Raw genomic sequence first — 20,731 nt, forward strand, 5'->3', positions numbered from 1 at the left:
AGCAGTCTAGATACCCTAGATACTCTGGGGGTTTACACCTACGACCCTTCCTGCACAATGCACAACAACTTCATAGTTAACTGACAGGCTTCAGTCAAGGGTGAGGCACTTTTGCAGCCTGAGGGCCCCATTTCCTTCTGGAAAATCTTCCAAGGGCCAGATAACAGGTGGGTGGAGCCAAAGGTGAAAATGGGTGAAGCAACAAATGCAAATGCTAACTTTTTACAGTAAGGGAAAGGTAAAGGGACCCCTGACCATTAGGTCCAGTCGTGACCGACTCTGGGGTTGCGGTGCTCATCTCACTTTATTGGCCGAGGGAGCCGGTGTACAGCTTCCGGGTCATGTGGCCAGCATGACTAAGCCGCTTCTGGCAAACCAGAGCAGCGCACGAAAATGCCGTTTACCTTTCCACCGGAGCGGTATCTATTTATCTACTTGCACTTTGACGTGCTTTCGAACTGCTAGGTTGGCAGGGACCAAGCAACGGGAGCTCACCCCATTGTGGGGATTCGAACCGCCGACCTTCTGATCGTCAAGTCCCAGGCTCTGTGGTTTCACCCACACCTACTTTGTACAGTAGGCTAGCTCAAATCCCCCTCTGTGTTCTCCATTTAGACCAGCAGGAGGCTTTATCAGAGTTCAATGCCAGGGAAAGAACACCCTCAGGTGTGAAGCAGGGTGTCTTATTTCAGACTGAGTGAAACAGATGATTCAATAAATAAGAACATAAGAAGAATTAAAGGAAGCTTGTGTGCAGGTGGGACGAGAAGAGCTGGTCTCCCCCCCCCCATCCCACCCCTTTCTGCTGCTCTCTATCCCCAATGGCTAGGGTGGCAGTGACAGCAGCTCACTCCCCAAAGTAGGAAGTCCCCAGGGATCATCACCAGGGTCAGCAAAGGAAGGGAAAGAGTGGCAAGTCTATGAAAGAAACAGAAGAGTGGCAAGAGGGAGCTGGGGTGGAACAAACAGGGGCTGTGTGCCTTGTGATTCCCTCAGAGGAATTACAGCCAAACACTATAACCCGAGACTGCTGAGGTGAATGTGCAAGAAAAAGGTGCTTTGAGCTATTGAAATATACCACATAAATACATCATATTATTATTACTACTACTACTACTACTACTGCGATCATCAACAACAACCTGGAGGCACATAAACGAAGCATTAAGAGAGGGTACTGAGTGACACATTAAGTCTCTGGAATTTTTAAAACGCATCTTGATGTGGGAGGGGGGTGAGGTTGACAATAACCACGAATATTTCTTTTGTCAAACGAACGGAAGCCGAGGCTTTCCTAGAACAGAACAAGAAAGCAGAACAAAAGTCAGGCTGCCATGAGGTGAACATGACAGCACGCATTCTCATAATGCCTTATAAATTGTTGGTAGAGTCATGACGGCTTCACATTTACACCCGTTTAGCTTATGGCAAATGCGGCAGGGCAGTCGTTGTGGAGCATCTCACTGCAATAGGCTCTCCCTCCCTCCAGAATCCCCCTAGCAACAGATCGAGGCTCCTACATGAAGAGAAGGGAAGTCCATTGTTAATATACACATTGTTAATGTGTTAAGAGAATGGGGCCAGGGCGGAATGTCGCTGATCCGTAGGATTTAGTGAAATAGGAGCAGTTGGACACAAGAACGAGCCCAGGATAAATACTTTGTATCACGCTCTTTTATTCTGGGTTAAATCAATCAATCAAGACTAGGCATCACCCTGAGGCGCCATACCTCTCAATCATTAGCATGGCTACGTATGACTCACTGTTCCACATGCAAGCTTGCAATGAAAAGGTGGGAAGGGGGAATCTGCCATTTACTCTGGTTGTGCATGCAAATAAGCGTTTAAAATGTAACAAGGTTGCCTCCAGATTGTCAATATTTTGCAGGAGGGATTCAGCTGGAAAATTAAATTTGTGCAATTAAAGTGCTACGCCACTCCAAAAAAAAACACTTTTTTTTAAACAAACAAACAAACAAACAAACAAACAAAGAGTAGCAGCAGCAGCAACAACAACAAAAGTAAACTGGCTTTTTGCTGTTGGGAACACGGCGGGGAGAATTATTAAAAAGAGTGGAATAAATGACCAATTGATGGGAATACTCATAACCTCTTTGCATGCAAATCAGAATAAATTATCAAGAAAGAGCAGGCGTTGCTTAACCTTTGAAAAAGCTTTGTGCAAGCAAATGATGAATACTCGACAAGAAGGTCGCCTAGAGGAACATTATTTTCTTAGTAAGCAAAACTAGGTCAACTAGGGAGAGGGAGAGGTGACCTGGAAGTACTGTGGGTGGGCAACTGGAGAGTTCCACAACTACAACATACGGCACACTGAGTGACCCCTAAAACTGGGTATATGGGAGACAAAAATGTTACTTCTTATGGCGTCAAAAGGTCACTGATTCGGAGGTATCTCGGCCTTTTCGCTAGGTAAAGGTCAACATGCCTTCTAAAAACCCTTAAAACAAACAAACAAAACAGCTTCTTCGATACTGAACTCGCAGTTTGGTAGAAAGCGGAAGACAGACAACGGCACTTTAAAACACAAACTAGAAAAAGGAAATATTTTGCTTCATTATCTGTGAGGAAAAGGCAGGGGAGAGAACCTGTGGAGTTCTCACACCTCATAGGTTTTCAAACTAGTGGGATTATCTTTTGAAACTGGAAGCTACCAGGACAGCTTTGGCACATGTTCTGAGCAAGAAGCCTATTAAAGTAGTTGGATAATGAGAGTAGTTCTACTTCATCATAAGAGATTTAAAGGGAAACCTATCTGGATATGAAAATATGAATGGCTCTAGAGGATTAACCCAGAGTTCATTTTAAAGAATCTGTGGGAAGAACATTGTTTTGGTGTTTAGGAACTGAAGTGACAAAACATTACTTCCCTTTTCCTCCTTAGCCTTTACCAGGGATTAGGGAGGATTCTAGCTCACCCCACAATTTGGAGCAAACCTCCACAGTCTACATCTAACAGATCACACTCAGGACGGAACACAGGCGTGTTGATTAGAGGTGCATTCAGATATAGTGTTTATTTCATGAGTTTTCCTGACTATAACGCTAGCTCTCCTGTCCCATTTTCTAACTTTCATTTCACACAGCAGGGTCTGTTGCACAGGGACATGAATGGCGCAGTGGTCTAAACCACTGAGCCTCTTAAGCTAGCCGACCGCAATGTTGGCAGTTCGAATCCATGCAACAGGGTGAGCTCCCATTGCTTTGTCCCTGCCAACCTAGCAGTTCAAAAGAATTCGACTGGACTTAACCATCCAGGGGTCCTTTACCTTTACCTTCTTTATGGAACTGCGGCTTTTTGACCAATATACTGCAGTGTCACACTCAATTTAAATCACACCAATGAGCTTGGCTTCATCTTTATTTGATGACACCTGGGATTTCGTATGATGGGTGTGTGAGAGAAAAAACTTATCTCTATCCACACTCTCAGCATAACTTTTTATAGCTCTATCGGTCCACCCTAGTTACCACTTCTAAACTAAAAAGTCTCAAATATTGTAAAGGTTTCACATGGGGAAAGGTTCTACCAATGAAATGGAAAGGCACATTTTCTACATTAAAAATAAACTAAAAATCTGTGGAAATTTTTTCCATTCCTTAAAGTAAAGATGAATAGATGCTAATCGCAAATAAATAATTAGGCAAGTTTGGCAGTTTTGATTTTGTCTATTGAATACAAGTAAAATAAAAGTGCTAAATTAGATTATTCTGTAGGGCATCAGAACATTTCCTTATGCAAATTACTCTAATTTACAGACGCAAAATTTCTAAAAGCCAACATCACTAGTTGCTCAAACCCTTGATCAATTGGGTTGCCCTTCTCTGTACTTTTCCTAGCTCTACAATATGCTTTTGAGGTGTGGCAACTAGAACTCTATGAAGCATTCCACGTGTGGCCATGCCACAGATTTAACTAACAGCATTATGATGGGGCAGATTAATTTTTAATGCCTTTCCCAATCTCTAACATGAAAATTTACTCTTTCCACAGATGCCACACACATCAACACAGCCATTTTCAGTGAGTTATCCATTGCAACCCAAAAGTCTCGTTCCTGGACAGTCAACACCAGTTCAGATCCCATGTGCATAAATGTAAAAAATGCCACCAGCTAAAAGCAACTAAAGTTCCTGCCTTCAAGCACTAGGTGGCCCTAATCCTATCTAGGTATAGTATGATCAGCACAGCAGATTTAGAATTTCTTGCATTATTTTACACTGGCTCACAATGAACCTTGTTTGTCGTTTTATTTTAATGCCTGCTCCCTCCTAATACTCTGCAAACTTGGCTACCTCACTGCTCAACCCTAACCCCATGTCATTTTGGAACAAGTTAAAGAGCACAGCCTTGGGAAAGTCCCATTTCTTATACCCCTCCAGTGCAAGAATTGCCCATTTATTCCTACTCTCTGCTTCCTCTTCCAGTTACTGATCCATAAGAGAACCTGTTTTCTTATCCCACAACTGCTAAGCTCACTCAGGAGCCTTTGGTGAAGGATTTTATTAACATCTTCTTGAAACGCCAAGCACACAATCTAGTTAATTTACAGAATACCCTGCCATAAGATGCTCTGATGGTCACTAGCTCAGGTGATTTGAAAAGGTTGGTGGTCAAATTAATGGGGGATTAAGTCCATCATAGGGATGCAGGTGATGCTGTGGGTTAAATCACAGAGCCTAGGGCTTGCCGATCAGAAGGTTGGCGGTTCGAATCCCGACGACTGGGTAAGCTCCCGTTGCTCGGTCCCTGCTCCTGCCAACCTAGCAGTTCGAAAGCATGTCAAAATGCAAGTAGATAAATAGTACCACTCTGACGGGAAGGTAAACGGCTTTTCTGTGGGCTGCTCTGGTTCGCCCGAAGCAGCTTAGTCATGCTGGCCACATGACCCGGAAGCTGTACGCCGGCTCCCTCGGCTAATAAAGCGAGATGAGCACTGCAACCCCAGAGTCAGCCACAACTGGACCTAATGGTCAGGGTTCCCTTTACCTTTAAGTCCATCATTGGCTACAAATCATGCTGGCTATATGTGGCTCCCAGCTTCAAAGGCAGTATGCCTCTGCACACCAGTTTCTGGGGAATGAGTGTAAGAGGGCTATTGGGCTCCTGGCCCGCTTGTGAGGTTCCTAAGAGACATCTATTGGCCAACAAGGGGAACAAGCTGATAGGCCTTGATCTGACCTATCAGGGTTCTCTTTCTTTCTATGTTATTATGGACAGTCCTGGTCCACATGTACATGGTTTTGCACATTTTGTCGAGATCCTTCCACTCACCTATTTCATCCCCTAGAGAAGAGTTCAGTATGGAACCAGCGGACATGACGACAGCACAGCTACCAAACCCACGTGGGTACAGCTTGCTCAGAGAAACTTTGGGGACCCGCCTTTCCCATCCGAGGATAGAAAAGGGAGCTTCTTTGCCATCGATGGTCCTGACGTCCACACGTGCCTTGAGCTCACAGAGGAGCTGCTCTGAAGTCAACTTGAGGTTTCGCTTCCCTTTGAAGTGCACCCTATGCTTATTAGTATCCAGGTAACCTTTCCTTGCTTTCTGTAGGCGAGGGAGAAGCATCTTAGAGGAGACGTTCCCTTTCCAAAGCCTGTAGAGGAAAGATTTCGACATTGTGGAATATACTCCATCCCATTCATTGGACTCTTCAAACATCTGGCCTCTCCTGTGTCTTGCATGTCTTTTCTTTTTCTTCCTTTGAGGGAGCCAATTATCCTGCAAGGCATTGCTCTTCTGATCCGCCCCCTCTGCTGAGACTAATCTCCCCATTCTCTGAATACTGCTCTGTGACCGACGCTGACCAGCAGCAAATAAATAATCACCAGACCTTTGATAGAAAGCACTTTTTGATTTTCTTCCTAATTGGGGAGGGAAAAATTCCTCTTCACTTTCAAAGCCATCGTCTAGGTCAGCCCATTTTTTAATGCTCCCAGTCCCCGATTTAAGTGAACCCGAGACGTCTTTGCCAAGAAGCAGCTCGTTCTCATCAGCTGTATCAGAGAAGGACGGGTCGTGCATGGCTCCCATGATAGCTCTCTGTTTGCCTTGAATGGGCAAAAGCCTTTTAGTCTCAGTGTAGGAGAACGAGCTTGGAACTGCTTCAGCCGTGTTGCTATCTGTGAAATAGATGAAGATAACCAGGAACAGGAGACCCCACGCGAATATTCCAAACAGCATGAGTTGTTTCCATTGCTTCAAGTTAGGTTTCATGGCAACTCTGTGCCTATTCTGCCGTATGCTAAAGGCCCAGTGAAGGAGCATCAAACCTGGAATAAGAAGATTCAGTATTAGCAAAGAACGTCTCTCAAGGTAGGATAGAAACAAACAACTCTAAGGTCAATGATAATGTGTCGAAAACTATGCAACGTAGGAACACTTATCGGGAGGTAAATTGTTTTCCTCAACAACAGATATCACATCTAGGATATTTATGGCATAATGTCAATTTTTCAGGGCAACACAGCATAATGTCCCTCTTTAAGCACATTTTGCATGCTGCTCTGCAAACCACAGCCAAATCAACCCATGCGGGGGAAAAAATTATATTGACAAGTGACAATCAGCTTCAAACTTTCAAACAAGGGTATACACACACACACACACACACACACACACGCGCGCATACATTTATGGAACTGAAGGGCCCGTGCAAATCTTTACTATTCCACATGAGGCATGTGTCCACAGTGCTCTGCAAGTTTAAGACATTTTATCACAGTGGGTTTTTGACTCATTTGTAGAAGTTATACAAATGGCAGAATTCAAGGGCTAAAACAGGTCTGAAGGAAATCTAATCTAGTCTTATCAAGACAGAATACTGTGTATCTCAGAACAGTTAACATATTTAGCACAGTCCCCATGAAGGTTCTTTTCTGAATTTCAGACAAGAGCAGGTTAATAGGCACAGCTATGAATAAAAAATTCCCTGGTTCAAATTTTAGTCCAGAATTTCAGTCACCAAGGTAGCTTTATGCAAGCCATTGTCTCAAGTTGCAGTTTAGGGATTAAACCATTGTGTGTCTCAGGGATGTTTAAAGTGTTATGCCAATGAAGCACATAACTTAAAGAAAGGAATATAAATGTTAACTATTATTAGGAGTTGGGTTTTTTATGACAATTCTGGTATCCTAAATAAGTGGCAGTGTGACAGTCATGCTTCCTTAAGACTCCCAAGAATTGACTGCGTGATTCTCAGCCTGCATTAAAACAAAGGATATTCTCTAGTGAAAATACTGTGCTGCTGAAGGAGCTTTCATCCTCCTTTGATCCTATTCAAGTGGCTGACTGCAGCCCCTGTGTCACAACTCCCATTGTTTTGCAACAGAAGGCACTTTTAATGTCTCTAAACTAGGCCTCCTATTTATTACAGGAGGGGAGCTGAGTGGAAGAAGAGTCTTTATCCTTTTCAAACTTTCCTCTCTTTCAGGACTTTGTATTGTCAAGGTTCTCCATTGCTAAGAAAAAGCATATAAAGACACACAGCTATGAGGTCAGGACGGTTCAAGTTGATGTTCTACGTTAGGCACTGTTATGTTAAATAGGCCCTTTTCTTCCCTCAAGAGAAAGGGAGGAAGGATATTGCAGCTTTTCAATTGGAAGTTCGTCTCAGGGTTAGCAGGGGTTGTGAATTCTGTGGCCAGACATTCCCATGGTGTTGGGAATTCAAACTTGATGGGAAAACTCTGCAACCTAGGTGGAAAAAGTTATTGTGGTATGAGGAATTAAAGAACCTTTCCAGCATAAAGCAAATGAAGTTTCTCTTCAAAGCGCAGACGACACACTGCACTGCAGCTGTTATGTGGCTTTTAATACTTCCCCATCATATAATAAGAACCCTTTCTTTGAACTAGAGACTGCCAGGAGTTACTCTCTGCCACTGCTTTTTGAGAACGCAACTGATCTTAGAAGAAAAATAAAATTTATATGATACAATTACACCTGGACATCCCTGCACAAGTTAAGAGAGGAAGAGGTGTATTTCACTAGTGAGTTCAGGCAGAGATGAGAGACTGTTAAAAATGCGTTATTCTGTGACATTGAGGCACATGCCTGGGCACACATTTTGGCGCTGTACCATGCAGAAGGCAAATGTCTCCAGTGCAAAATAGAGCATTTAAGTAAATTTTCTGCCTTCCTTTTAAGCGCATATTCATGCAACAGCTGATCTGTGTTTGCCCATCTCATGTAGGTGTGCAGATCATCTAAAAGCAACTGATTTGAGAAAGCTGATAAAAAATAGAAAACTGAAAGAACAGAAGGGAAAGCAGACAGAAATTATGAAACAAGCTAGAAATCAACACGATATACGCTTCAGGTTTGCACAGACTGAGTGTTACAAAATGTCACCTCTCCGTTTCGGTGCCATATAAAGGAACAATTCGCAGCCAACATTCATGCGCAAGCAGCATAATTCACTCTCAGTTCTCTAATACATTGCTAGCACTATGCAGTTCAGTACTGCCATTTGTATTGAACCTTCGCTCCATGGTACTGCTTTGTTTTGTTTTTGTTATTATTCGACATAGCATTAATTTTTCTTTTGAAATAACTTTTGGCAAATGATTATAAAAAAGCATCCAGTTACGAACCAGGATCTGTTTTATAAAAGCACAACCCAAAAAGTACCTAACATACCTCAAACCTAACATAGCAGAAACCTCAAGGCAAACCCAAAACAAATCCCGCAAGCCAGTGGAGGGTGGTCCATTGGGGTGAATGGGGTGCTGCCCCAACAATCCTGGCCAGCCCACACCTGGCTGCTTTCGTGCTTAAAAACTAGCCCATGGGGTGATTCTGCCCGTCAGCTTCCTCCAGTCTCAGGGGGAATGGGTACAAAACTATTTTATTTCTAAAATCCCTGTTCACATGTAAGTGTTCATCACTTGCAGACCGCATCATCCAGTAATGATCTACATGTATCAAAAACCACAGAGAGGTTTCATATCATAGCAGAGTGTCCCCCCCACAAAGTGGGGCCAGTTCACAGCCTGTGAGTCAGTGTGAGTAATCGGAGGATGAGAGAGGGACACAGCAATTCTAACCCATCTGAGAGCAGAGTGGTGAGTCCACTGTTGCATCAGAAGCCCTGCCAGTTATAACAGCCGGCACAGAAGGTGGGCTTTATTTTATCAGGCCCTTTGGGAGATCCCTGGGGCTATGGATCCAGCAGATCGGAAGCCAGCAGAAACCCACCACACCCCACTTCATGGATTTCCACAGATGGGATCTCCCTGCATGGCTTGGCAAAGCCTCAACAGCGGAGGAGGAGCCTTCCCACCAGGTTGACAGTGATTCTGTAAATTACTAATCCCCTATAGCACTCTGAACAGGAGATTAGGACTGCAAGTGCTCAACATGCAACTGTAATTCAGCCCTTCTTCAGGGAGCAACACCATGTGAGTGTGAGAGTTCTGCTAGCCGAGGAGATGAGCTAAATTTTCGAATAAAAAACTATGAGACCAATCCACCAGAAAGTTATGCTGCAACGAATAGGAGTAATGCAAATGTATCACTGTGGTACAAGAGTTTCAAGTGAATTCCTTTCCAAGTAAACCGTTCTCTGGCAAGAACTGTTCCATCAACATGAAATCTTGAAATTGCACGAGTTATTATTATCAACATGGAATCCTGACTCCTAAAATCCAAATGCTGAATTTTGCGACCAACAATCATCCCTACGATTCCACTGCAAGTTGCATTGATCAAATGTCTCTGGATATTTGCCAAATTTTGGAGTCCGAAGCAGACCGCCAACCAACCACAAAACAAACAATCTCCTGTTTTAAAAACTGAAAGACACAATCATATTAGGATCCAATAGCTATAAGAATCAGGCATGGATGTAAATTATGGTATATATACGCCATTGGGGCTTCTTTCTCCTGATACTGGCATTAAAGCCATCTGTGTGCCTTTAAGACACTTGGCCATCTGCCCTAAAGCTGCCACAGGTAATTATGTCTACAGGAGAGGAACTATCGTCTAATCCTTTACCCCAACTTCTGTACCCCAACTTCTCTATAGAAAAGAAAATCCCCCATCACACAACCCACCAGGTATTTGTCCACATGTATTTGAAATGTTAACAGTAGTGTTATTAAGCACTCCGTGGTTGAAAGGCAACACAAGTGAATTGGCACAGCGAGACTATTAATTTGGGAGTACAAGCAAGAAACTGTTAAGCCATTTTCTGATCTCCTATGGAACTGATTTCTCTCAGCCTACTTCATTCAATTTAGAGGAGCAGATGAATTGAAAAACTGCCGCTCAAAGCAGCACGTTCCTCTGCTCTGACATCATGTGTAACTGTGCATGACTGCAGGAGTATTCTATGGTATATTACAACCAGAAATGGCTGCTGGGAGAAGGAGTTATTGGTAATGAATGAACCATTCAACGTCAGAAACGGCCTATAGCAGCGTTTTTACGAACTGCATTAATCACACCTGCACAAATGAGTGTGCATAGCTTGGGATGGATTTTGTGTTTGACTCCAGACACCGTATTTAAAGAAACATAATAAACAGCAAAAATGAGGAGTTTTAAAACATTTTGACAGGATAAATAAATCTGTGGTCTCAGAAAGTTATGTGCACCTCTGTGACTGGGTGCAAGACGTGGCCATTAGAAATAAGATATTATAGCCCCTTACAAAGTTTCACACTCCATATGCAATAACTCATTTTATATCTGCTCTCAGCATGATTAGAATAAAGGTTTCTTTTCTTTGCTATACAAATATTTGCTCTTGCTACATTACTCTGCTTCAACAGAGGTAACCGCAGCTGAGAGCAACAAACGAAATTGCTTTCCAAGACAAAATTTCTAAGGTTTCCAGCCACGAGAGCACTGGAAATCATCATTCCAAAAGTTACATACCAGCAGTTACAAAGTTTTAGTCATTAATTCTAACAAATTCTGCTAAGTCTTCTAAATGGAAGATAAAAAATTTTGCTTACAGAGTACTACTGTGGTGCAGTAATGGAGAGTTGGGTTAGGTTATGGAACACACATCTGCCATATAGTGGTACCTCAGGTTACATACGCTTCAGGTTACATAAGCTTCAGGTTACAGCCTCCGCTAACCCAGAAATAGTACCTCGGGTTAAGAACTTTGCTTCAGGTTAAGAACAGAAATTGTGCTCCAGCGGCGCAGCAGCAGCAGGAGGCCCCATTAGCTAAAGTGGTGCTTCAGGTTAAGAACAGTTTCAGGTTAAGTACGGACCTCCGGAACGAATTAAGTACTTAACCCGAGGTACCACTGTATACAGCACGCACTGGGCAAGTCATTGTCAACCTCTACTTCCCATCTGTAAAATGGGAATCGGAAGATTAAGAAGCTGCAGTATAGCAAGTCAGGCCATTGCTCTATCCAGCTCGCTACTGTCTACACCAGAGCTTTCCAAACTGTGTGTCGCGACACATTAGTGTGTCGGCTTCAGTGTGTAGTTGTGTTATGCAAACACTCCCCGCACTCCTCCCGGGGCTGGAAAGAAGGATTTAGTTCAGGCACAGGCAAACGCCAGCCCTCCAGATGTTTGGGACTACAACTCCCATCATCCCTAGCTAACAGGACCAGTGGTCAGGGATGATGGGAATTGTAGTCCCAAAACATCTGGAGGGCCAAGTTTGGACATGCCTGGTCTACACTGACTGCAGCAACTCTCCAGGGTATCTGGAGGGCCAGAGCTTGCCTATGTCTGGGTTAGTATGTGCGGTTTGCTAGTAAAAGTGAATTACTATGTCACTAAATGATGCATGTCTAAAACGTGTGTCACCAACATGAAAAGTTTGGAAAGCTGTGGTCTACACTGACCGGTGGCAGCAGCTCTCCAGGGTTCACTACCAGCCCTATCTGAAGATGGCAGGGATTGAACTTGCATATATTCCAGGGGCCCCTTTTAAAGTAGGACATTCTGGATAGACAGAAGGCACCCCAGCTTCTGATCCCCATCCCAGACGTCCCATGTTGGATCCCATGCTCTGGCTGTGCCAAACCGCCAGACCGAAAGACGCGTGTTTTTGGGTTCCATGCTGTGGTGCAAGTTTGTTCGCTCACAACAGAGCGCGGGTTGAAAAAACGGAAGTGAAACTTACCTTGACCTGTGCATCACCACTCTTCTTCCTTCTTAACCTATTTATATTAACCTGTTAATGTTGATTCAACTCTGTATGCCCTGAATTCACAGTATTTTAAACAGTCGGGTACTGCTGTTTCTTAAGTCTGGACTAACCAAGATTGGTTGAAAACTTAATTTTGAACACGGTGCAACCCTGGGATTTCTCCCCCTCTGTCCTCCCCAAAAAACTCAGGGAACTGCTCATAACCTCTGTGCATGAACAGAGTGTCCTCACTTCACCACTAAGGCTCAAGGAACAAAGATTCAGGGTCGTGTGGCCAAAGACACCTCATTTTTTTTACCTTATAGAAATCTAAGCATCATTCCTAGCACACATACTAGGCAGTTAGCTCCGCTGAACACAGTGGGACTTGCATCCAAAGAAACATACAGAGGACTGCACTGCTAGCGCTGGTGTTCTCTAGAATAAAACTGCTAAGTACACATAAATTGTACCAAATATTTTAAATATCAGCCCAGTTCCTTTTCTCTTTGTACCTTTTAGTCCTTCTCTTGTTCAACAGGTGGCTGGTGGCTCATAATGCAATATAAGATTAATCAGATACTTGCTTTGGAGTTAATTCTGGAAAATATTATTTCAAAGTTTAATATTCTCTTCTAATCCTCTTTTCCTTACTCGCATTAGTGTGCCTTCAGACAAACATTGTAATAAAAGCTTTAGTATCTCAATTGCAATAATACAGGATTTAGAATAGTCACTAATATCTAATAGTGATGCTTATGTCACACAGTCTGTTGTATTAATGTTTCAGGCCTTGCACTCTAGTGAACTTTCAGACGACTAAGTAAATAACAATATATCAGTGAAAAACAGATGCTTACTACTGTAGTTTTGATTATATATAGATCATGTTTTTGGTGGGGCTGCTACAACTGCATAGCTCCACAAAGAGAAACCATATCGGACCCTAGTCATTAAAAAAAAAAAACACTCCATGTTATGTTCTGTAGTTCTTACCCTGGACCAGCAGGGGGATACTGTAGATAGTTTAGGTCCACATATGCAAATAAGGGATAGAAAGTGACGTTCAGTGATTGGATAGTTACAGAAAATGGTTACTGTTGCGTTCTAGTGGAGCTCTATATAAGCAGGCTGGCTGAACCTTTCAGTTCAGTTCTGTTCTGGCCTGTGAATAAACAAGAGCTGTTTGAAGAATTGCTGTGTCGTCTGATATGTTCACCCACAACTTAACACTCCACAAGAAAATCAGGAGGTCATGAGCCCATCGCTGTTGGTCCTAGACACTCCAAATGCAATTGCGCGACGGCCACCAGACATATAATCAGCAACTTTGATTTGAATTCTTATTTAAAGTTTTACTGCCACCTCTGATCTATGAGGAAGCTTGCCAAAACTAAAGATAAATATCAGTTTCATTGCTTGGTGCATAAAGCATTATGAAAAACCTGAAATTCTTAGACTTTTAACACTGTTTTCTTTTGTATAACTTAATAAACAAAAAACAACATATAATAAGGCTAAATTGCTGATGACAAGCCAACGAACACCAGCTGGGATATTTTATTTGGCCTTCTCAAGGAAAATAAAGTAGTATTAATGCATACATTTTCTCTTTTCTGGCACAGTTTCACACATGGCTGAGAGATTTCAGTACTTTAAGCCAGCATCTGATCAAGAAGGCTTTCTTCTGCATGTGATGCAGTTGTGTATGCAGCCTAACACAAGCCACTGGGATTTAGTCGTGGCTCCTACCTGCTTAGAATTCTTTGCAACCATGCAGCATGTCTATAAATCATGAGCATAGAAATGGCGCAAAGAAGAGGCCCACTCAAATCATAACAATTCCTCCCTCATTTTCACAATGTTTTTAGTCAAGAGTTGTTCTAGCAGACATTTCTCTGGAAACATACCTTTTTTCAGTCTTTTTCTTTCGGAACCCTGTGCAAAAGAGGCAATTTTCTTTGCAGGACCTTTAGTCTTCATTATGCACACCTACACATGGTTCTACAAGCAGCAAAAGAGGATGCTGAACAAAGGCTAGGGAAAGCAAACGATTAAGGCTACTTTAAGCAAAAGATCCGTAGTGGGGTTGGTGGGAAAGGGAAATAATCTACAAACTTTAACTTGAATTGCATACTTTCAAAAACTAAGCTGGATGGTAACTTTATCTCTGCCTTCCATATCCCCCAAACACAAGTCCCGATTATGAACTTAGCCTTGTATTTTATTACTGTTCTATCCAAACAGAACAGTTTAAAACTTACTTCTCTTGCTTTGTCCTCCCAATTATTCTATACAAGGTAGACTTAAACAGAAATACAGCAACACCCAAAACTAAGCAAGTGAGCTTCATCATGGCCACAAAGGAATTTGAATCTCCCATTACTATTGCTAACATACTGCATGCTGCTCTTATGTCAGAGTCTTCCTATACCATGCAGAGACCTTGAGAGAACAGCAGCTTTCAAAATTATATATATATATATGGGTTTGTGATGGTAAAACTTGTTAACAATGTTGCTTCCAAAAATACACGACAAAACAACTTCACTTCTGGTATCATTTTCTTCGCTGCCACCAATTTGTTTACTATTATAGTACAAAAAGTCTGTCTCCAATGCAATTAATGCAACATTTAAAAGTCTTCCAATTTCTAATGCTTCATCTTCAGGTTTTTGATGTTAAAACACACCTTCAATTCAAATAAGCAATTTTGGGGTGAGCTCTCCATGTCTGAGTCTAAGAATTTCTTGGGATGGGATACAAATCCCGACATGTAAGGGTTCAGAAAGATGGCAATTCAGTTACTAGAAATAATGATATTATTAGGGCTGGTGCCTAGGCGATTACTTTCTTCCCCTGCCCCCTTTCCTAAAATGAAGGGATGCCAGTTAAACCTCAAGGAGCTAAGCTGCAAAAGGTAGCTCTGTCTGCAGGTGGGGCTGTGTTATTGTACATCTCCTCCAGGCCACCAACCTAGTGGTGTTTGGAAGAGGATCTCAATACAAGCACTTTCAGGATCAGCTCTGACGTATAAGCTGAGATATGGTCCACGTAGGCCATTCTTGCACTGTATCTCTCCACTCAGTATCATAGCTGTCAACCGTCCCTTATTTGGTGGGAAAGTCCCTTATCCCAGCGCCCTTTCCCGCTGCTGTCCCTTAAATTATCCGGGTTTGAAAGGAAGCAGCTCCTCTCCCTCCCTCCCTGCTGGCCAGGGAGGAGGGAGGTTCCAACTGTGTTGCTTGGTTGTGTTGCTCACCCAATAAGGAGTCTAAGAACGACTGGGGGGTGGAGCTTGCATGCCTTGTGCCGATCAAATCGGCCGCGTTGCCTGAGGACTCGGCTTTGCTCAGCGCTTCCCAGCGGAGAGGTGATGGTGGTTTTCCTTACTGCATCCCCTTTGCCGGGTTGCTGCGCTGTGGGAACCACCGCTTGAGGCTTCGTTTGGCTGCTGGCTGGGCTTTGTGCCTTTGGCTTGGAGGGGCTCAGAAGTTGAACATACCTGTGCTCTGAAAATCCCTTATTTTGGCTGCTGATCCCTTATTTTCGAGGCTGCTGATCCCTTATTTTCAAATCTGTAAGCTGACAGCTATGCTCAGTATGTTACAACAAACCAGTGATTTTTTAAAATTATCCATAGTTTCCTTGCACATTTAAACTGGAAACTATGGTTATCAAGTTTGGAACAAGCCAGGATCCTAACCTAACTTTAAACAGTGATTTAAGATACTGGTTTTTTCAGACCTCTGGGCATGCTAAGGAGAAAAGATTATTTAGCCCAGATATGTATGCCTGATCCAGGCCCATGGCTGACATACCTTTCCTCTTCGAAAAAGAAGGGGGGGGGAGTGGTACAAGCATAGTATTATTTAAGAGGGGGGCAGGCAGAAATATGGGGAAGAAAAATGAAAGGAAGAAAAAAGTGACGCAGGGATAAGAACATTCAGGAAGGAGCATAATGGGGAAGAGGTGAAGTTACAGTAAGCACAAAGACTTTGCTGGTTGGCATTTGAAGAGACTACAGCTAATTTCATATAACATTTCATACTGAAAGGAGCTTCATCATCTCTATTGTGTTTGGAGTGCTGATGCTACTGCTTATTTTATATAGCATTTCAACTGGAAAGGTGCTTTACCGTCTACTCTGCGTTTGCCCTCTCAACAAGCCTCTGAGGTGGATCGTCATTATTCCCAATTTATAACAGTTGATATCTGAAGTCGAGAACAAGAGGAATTACCTAATGACACATAAGAGGGGAGGCAAGGAGCCCGCCTCTACAAGCAAATGAACATCCCTGCCTGTAAGTCCTGCCCCTCCGTCGCTAGACTTGTTTATACTATTCCAAAGAATTAAAGTTAACAAAACACCTATCAGGACACGGGGTTGAGACATGGGGCAGCTGTCACAGGGGAGCCCGGAGATGTTCCAGGAAACCAGAGCTCCAGGATGCAGACACACTTCATATTTAAAGTATTACTCCTCGAAATATTCCATCAACGGTGTCTCCGAAAAATGTTACACATCACTTGGGAAGACAGGTGAACTAATGCCAGTGTACCAGAAGAAGCAAAGATCACCAGTGTTGAAGCAATGTTTCTTCAATATCAACTTTGTTGAACTGGTCATCTGCAGATGCCAGATTATCGTTTTCCAAAGCAACTACTCTATTCCGAACTTAAAAATGGAAAGCGTAATGCTGATGGTCAACAAAAGAGGTTTAAAGACTCTCTCAAGGCAAATCTTTAAAAATGTAGTATAAACACTGACAATTGGGAAACACTGGCCTGTGAGGGCTCCAGTTGGAGAACAGCCTTTACCAAAGGTGCCATGGGCTTTGAAGACACTCAAACTCAGGACGAAAGGGAGAAACAGGCTAAGAGGAAGGCACGCTTGGCAAACCCTCACCGTGATCAGCTCCCATCCGGAAACCAATGTCCCCACTGTGGAAGGATGTGCGGATCCAGAATTGGCCCCCACAGTCACTTACGGACTCACTGTTAAAACCGTGTTTATGGAAAACAATCTTATTTGGCTACAAGTGATCACCAAAGCAGCAGCAGCAGCAGCAGCAGCAGCAGCAGCAGCAGAAAATGGTTTAGAGTCTTTCTAACTTTACTGTGAGAAGGAAAACATGCAGTATTCTGTTCCTGCTGATATTAAATCGTTATGCAGTTTTCCCTCAGATACTTAAATAAAAATGGACTGGGTTACCAATTGTGATTCAAATAATTTTTATTAGGTAAAATACATTTCAGCCAGATATTTAAGCACCAAGTTAGAATCCATAGCTACTTGGCCACAGATGAAACTTACTTCCAAGCTAACATTTTTATGACTCGAAGAATGATTAAAACTACCGAACTGGAAAAAGGGAGAAAGATTGATTTAAAACTATTATAAGCGTCGTTTTTCATTTCTCTCTTTCGTATTGTGGTACAGTATTCTAAAAGGCTATAAAGGGCTGATGTCCTGATTAAGCACGAAGAAAATGTTCATAACAGTATCTTTTAAAAAGTAACAATTCTGCTTTCTGGTTTAATGTTTACAAGTCAATTCAAAGATTTATTAACCGCGCTATCAGTGAAATAGATTTATTAGAAGTTCCTGATTACATAAGAAGGGTTAACTGTTATGAATTTATGCAGTATTTAAACATCACATTAGAAGAAGAAGAAGAAGAAGAGTTTGGATTTGATATCCCGCCTTCACTCCCTTTAAGGAGTCTCAAAGCGGCTAACATTCTCCTTTTCCTTCCTCCCCCACAACAAACACTCTGTGAGGTGAGTGGGGCTGAGAGACTTCAGAGAAGTGTGACTAGCCCAAGGTCACCCAGCAGCTGCATGTGGAGGAGCGGAGACGCGAACCCGGTTCCCCAGATTACGAGACTACCACTCTTAACCACTATACCACACTAGCTCTCACATTATTACAATTCACACATTATTACAATTCACAATGGAAAATGTTTTTCCATGTTGTCTACTTTTAAGCTCCTTAAAAAAAAATGTCTCAAGCAACATACTTTAATGTTTGGAGTGGATGGGTCATACATAAGCAAAACTTTTCAGAAGACTTTCTAAAGTTTATTGCCTGAGACAGATGTGCATGTCAAACCATTAAGTGCTCGTGTCATAGACTCCTGAGCTCATACTTTGAAATTTCTGAAATGAGCAATGATTGATTACTGTTAAAAAAAAGGGGGGGGTAAGGCACAGGAAATACTCGAGCTCCAGCCTGCAGATACAGTAAATGTCACTGTTCCCATACTGATATGGAATTACATGAAGTATAATGACATATTTTCAAACAAAACATGCCTAAGGGCATGCTTTTCTGAGAACAGCATTTTTCATCAGCATGCAATACAGTTTCCATTCCAGAATTCTCAGTCACCAGCACTGCAGATACACCCACCAGACAGTCACTGCTTTAATCTCCCATGCTCAATTCATGATGCTACAGTACTATCAGTGCAAATGAGTATCCTAGATCCCCTGGTCTGATTCTATTCAGTTTAATTCCCGGCTGGGTGGATGGGTTGGGGATTAATTGGCAGCTGGCTGCACTAACCTTTGCACATGATGCTCAAAGTAAACAAAATCAAATGAGGCTGAATGTATAGCACATTTTGCACAAGCTCACAAATTTGAAACCCTTTTGTCAATCGAATGTATCCACCTACATAGTAAATTGACTCCTCCAGACATTCCCTAGCATGAGGGGTTGAACCACAGGGAGTAACAACACAGTCCTGTATGTGTCTACTCAGCAATGGCCCTTACTCCCAAATTAATGGGCACAGGACTGGAGCCTAGACAGTCTGCAATTAGCACTGAGCTTCCCAGCTCCAATACGCCAAGCCACTGTGCAAGCAACAGAAATCGTGGATACAGAACACTATTGACTGGAACAGCAGAAACCTCTGAGGGTTAGATCAGGCCCCCAAACTGAGGGTTAGCCATCCATATTTAATAGAAATAGAAGAGCAAATTGCACACTTACATGCACCAAAAAACAACCTTTTGTTTGCTAGGCTTGGTGTGGATCAAAGCACTTAGAGGATGATGAAATATCCCAGCTTTTACAGAAAGGGGAGACACTGATCATGTTGCAATTCTTATCCTGCCCCCCAGTTCTTTTAGGCATGATATGTTATTATTTGTTTGGTGGCTACCCTGTGATTCTAGATGACTCAAAGAATATCCCTAACATACAACTTGAGGCAAACAAGCAGTGCTTACTTCTACCTAATATAAGTGTTGTTTTTTTCACGAATTGGAGCTCTGCAAACTGTTTTATTGCTGATTTACTATTTGTATTATAGTGCCCCCAATTCCCTAAATAATCCCATGGTGGGTTACAAAAATTATATACAAATTATCATTAAATACATAAAATAAACCCACAAAACTAACCAATAACAAAGTTAACAAAGCACAAGTCCAGAAGAGTAATACAGAAGGATAGATATCCAAAGGCCTGAGTACATGTTTGTTTATTACCACTTGCCAAAAAGCATACAATGGTGGGGTAAAATACACCTTGCAGGAAAGGTCATAACCACAGAGAAGGCCCTCTCATGAACTACCACAACCTTTAGGATCACGTAGAATGGTAGTACAGTAACACCTCAGAAGTCGAATGCCTTACGAGTCAAACGTTTTGGCTCCTGAATGCCGCAAACCCAGAAGTGAGTGTTCCAGTTTGCAAACACACTTTGGAACCCGAATGGCCGACGCGTGTTTTGCTGCTTCCGATTGGCTGCAGGGGAAGGAGCTCCCTGCAGCCAATCGGAAGCTACGTCTTGGGTTTCCAAACGTTTTGGAAGTCGAACGGACTTCCAGAACGGATTCCGTTTGACTTCCGAGGTATGACTGTACTGCAAACAGGGCATCATCTGACAATTTTAACACCCAGGCAGGTCGCTTGAGGGTATTTGGGGCTCATTTTGGTATCTGGTTTTCTTCACACCATCCAAACTTTTCAGACCCAAAACAGGGACGCACTCCCAGCCATGTCATGTGACCCAGGCCTCACCCTCATCCTGAAAAAGCGCTTTTTGGGGAGGTGTGTTCAGTGGCGTAGCGTGGGTTGTCAGCACCCGGGGCAAGGCAAGTAATTTGCGCCCCCTAACCCATGGATTTGTGCCCCCTAACCTGTGGATTTGCGCCCCCTAACCCATGGATTTGCCCTAACCCCAGATGTTGCGCCCGGTGTGGCCGGCCCCCCCTGCACCCCCCATGCTACGCCACTGGGTTGGCCAGTTGGTGTTAAAAAAGATAGAACTTTTTTTATGTATGCTACAACAGCAGCAAGAATACTCATTGCAAAGTATTGGAAGACGCAAGATTTACCCACTCTGGAAGAATGGCAGATGAAGTTGATTGACTGCATGGGATTGGCAGAAATGACTGGCAGAATCCGCAACCAGGGAGAAGAGTCGGCAGAAGAAGATTGGAAGAAATTTAAGGACTATTTACAGAAATACTGCAATATTAAGGAATGTTGAATGATGTTGGATTGAAATTACGTTAAGTGGTTTCTAGCTGTAATGGTATAAAAGGTTATGAAAAAATGGTTTTTTAAAGTAAAA

The 20,731-nt window shown here is 42.8% G+C and overlaps 1 protein-coding gene across 17 annotated transcripts in view; it reads right to left on the reverse strand.

Moving 5' to 3' along the window:
- The window catches only part of ST6GAL2 (ST6 beta-galactoside alpha-2,6-sialyltransferase 2), a 95,646-nt gene that overhangs the window by 35,641 nt on the left and 39,274 nt on the right, over positions 1–20,731 (reverse strand). For 7 of the 17 annotated variants that reach the window (XM_081003094.1, XM_081003086.1, XM_081003082.1 and 4 more), the window contains one exon: positions 5,297–6,298. In XM_081003094.1, coding sequence (XP_080859220.1) covers positions 5,297–6,293 — 997 coding nt within the window. In that variant the 5' untranslated portion in view covers positions 6,294–6,298. Of the gene's footprint in view, positions 1–5,296; positions 6,299–6,657; positions 6,843–6,990; positions 7,196–7,265; positions 7,287–12,649; positions 12,735–14,044; positions 14,145–20,731 lie in introns of those variants that run through there. The other 10 variants (XM_081003090.1, XM_081003089.1, XM_081003087.1 and 7 more) reach the window with 5 other exon arrangements.

Source organism: Podarcis pityusensis, assembly GCF_964106645.2.
Source record: "Podarcis pityusensis genome assembly, chromosome: 4".
In the NCBI taxonomy this organism is placed as follows: Eukaryota; Metazoa; Chordata; class Lepidosauria; order Squamata; family Lacertidae; genus Podarcis; species Podarcis pityusensis.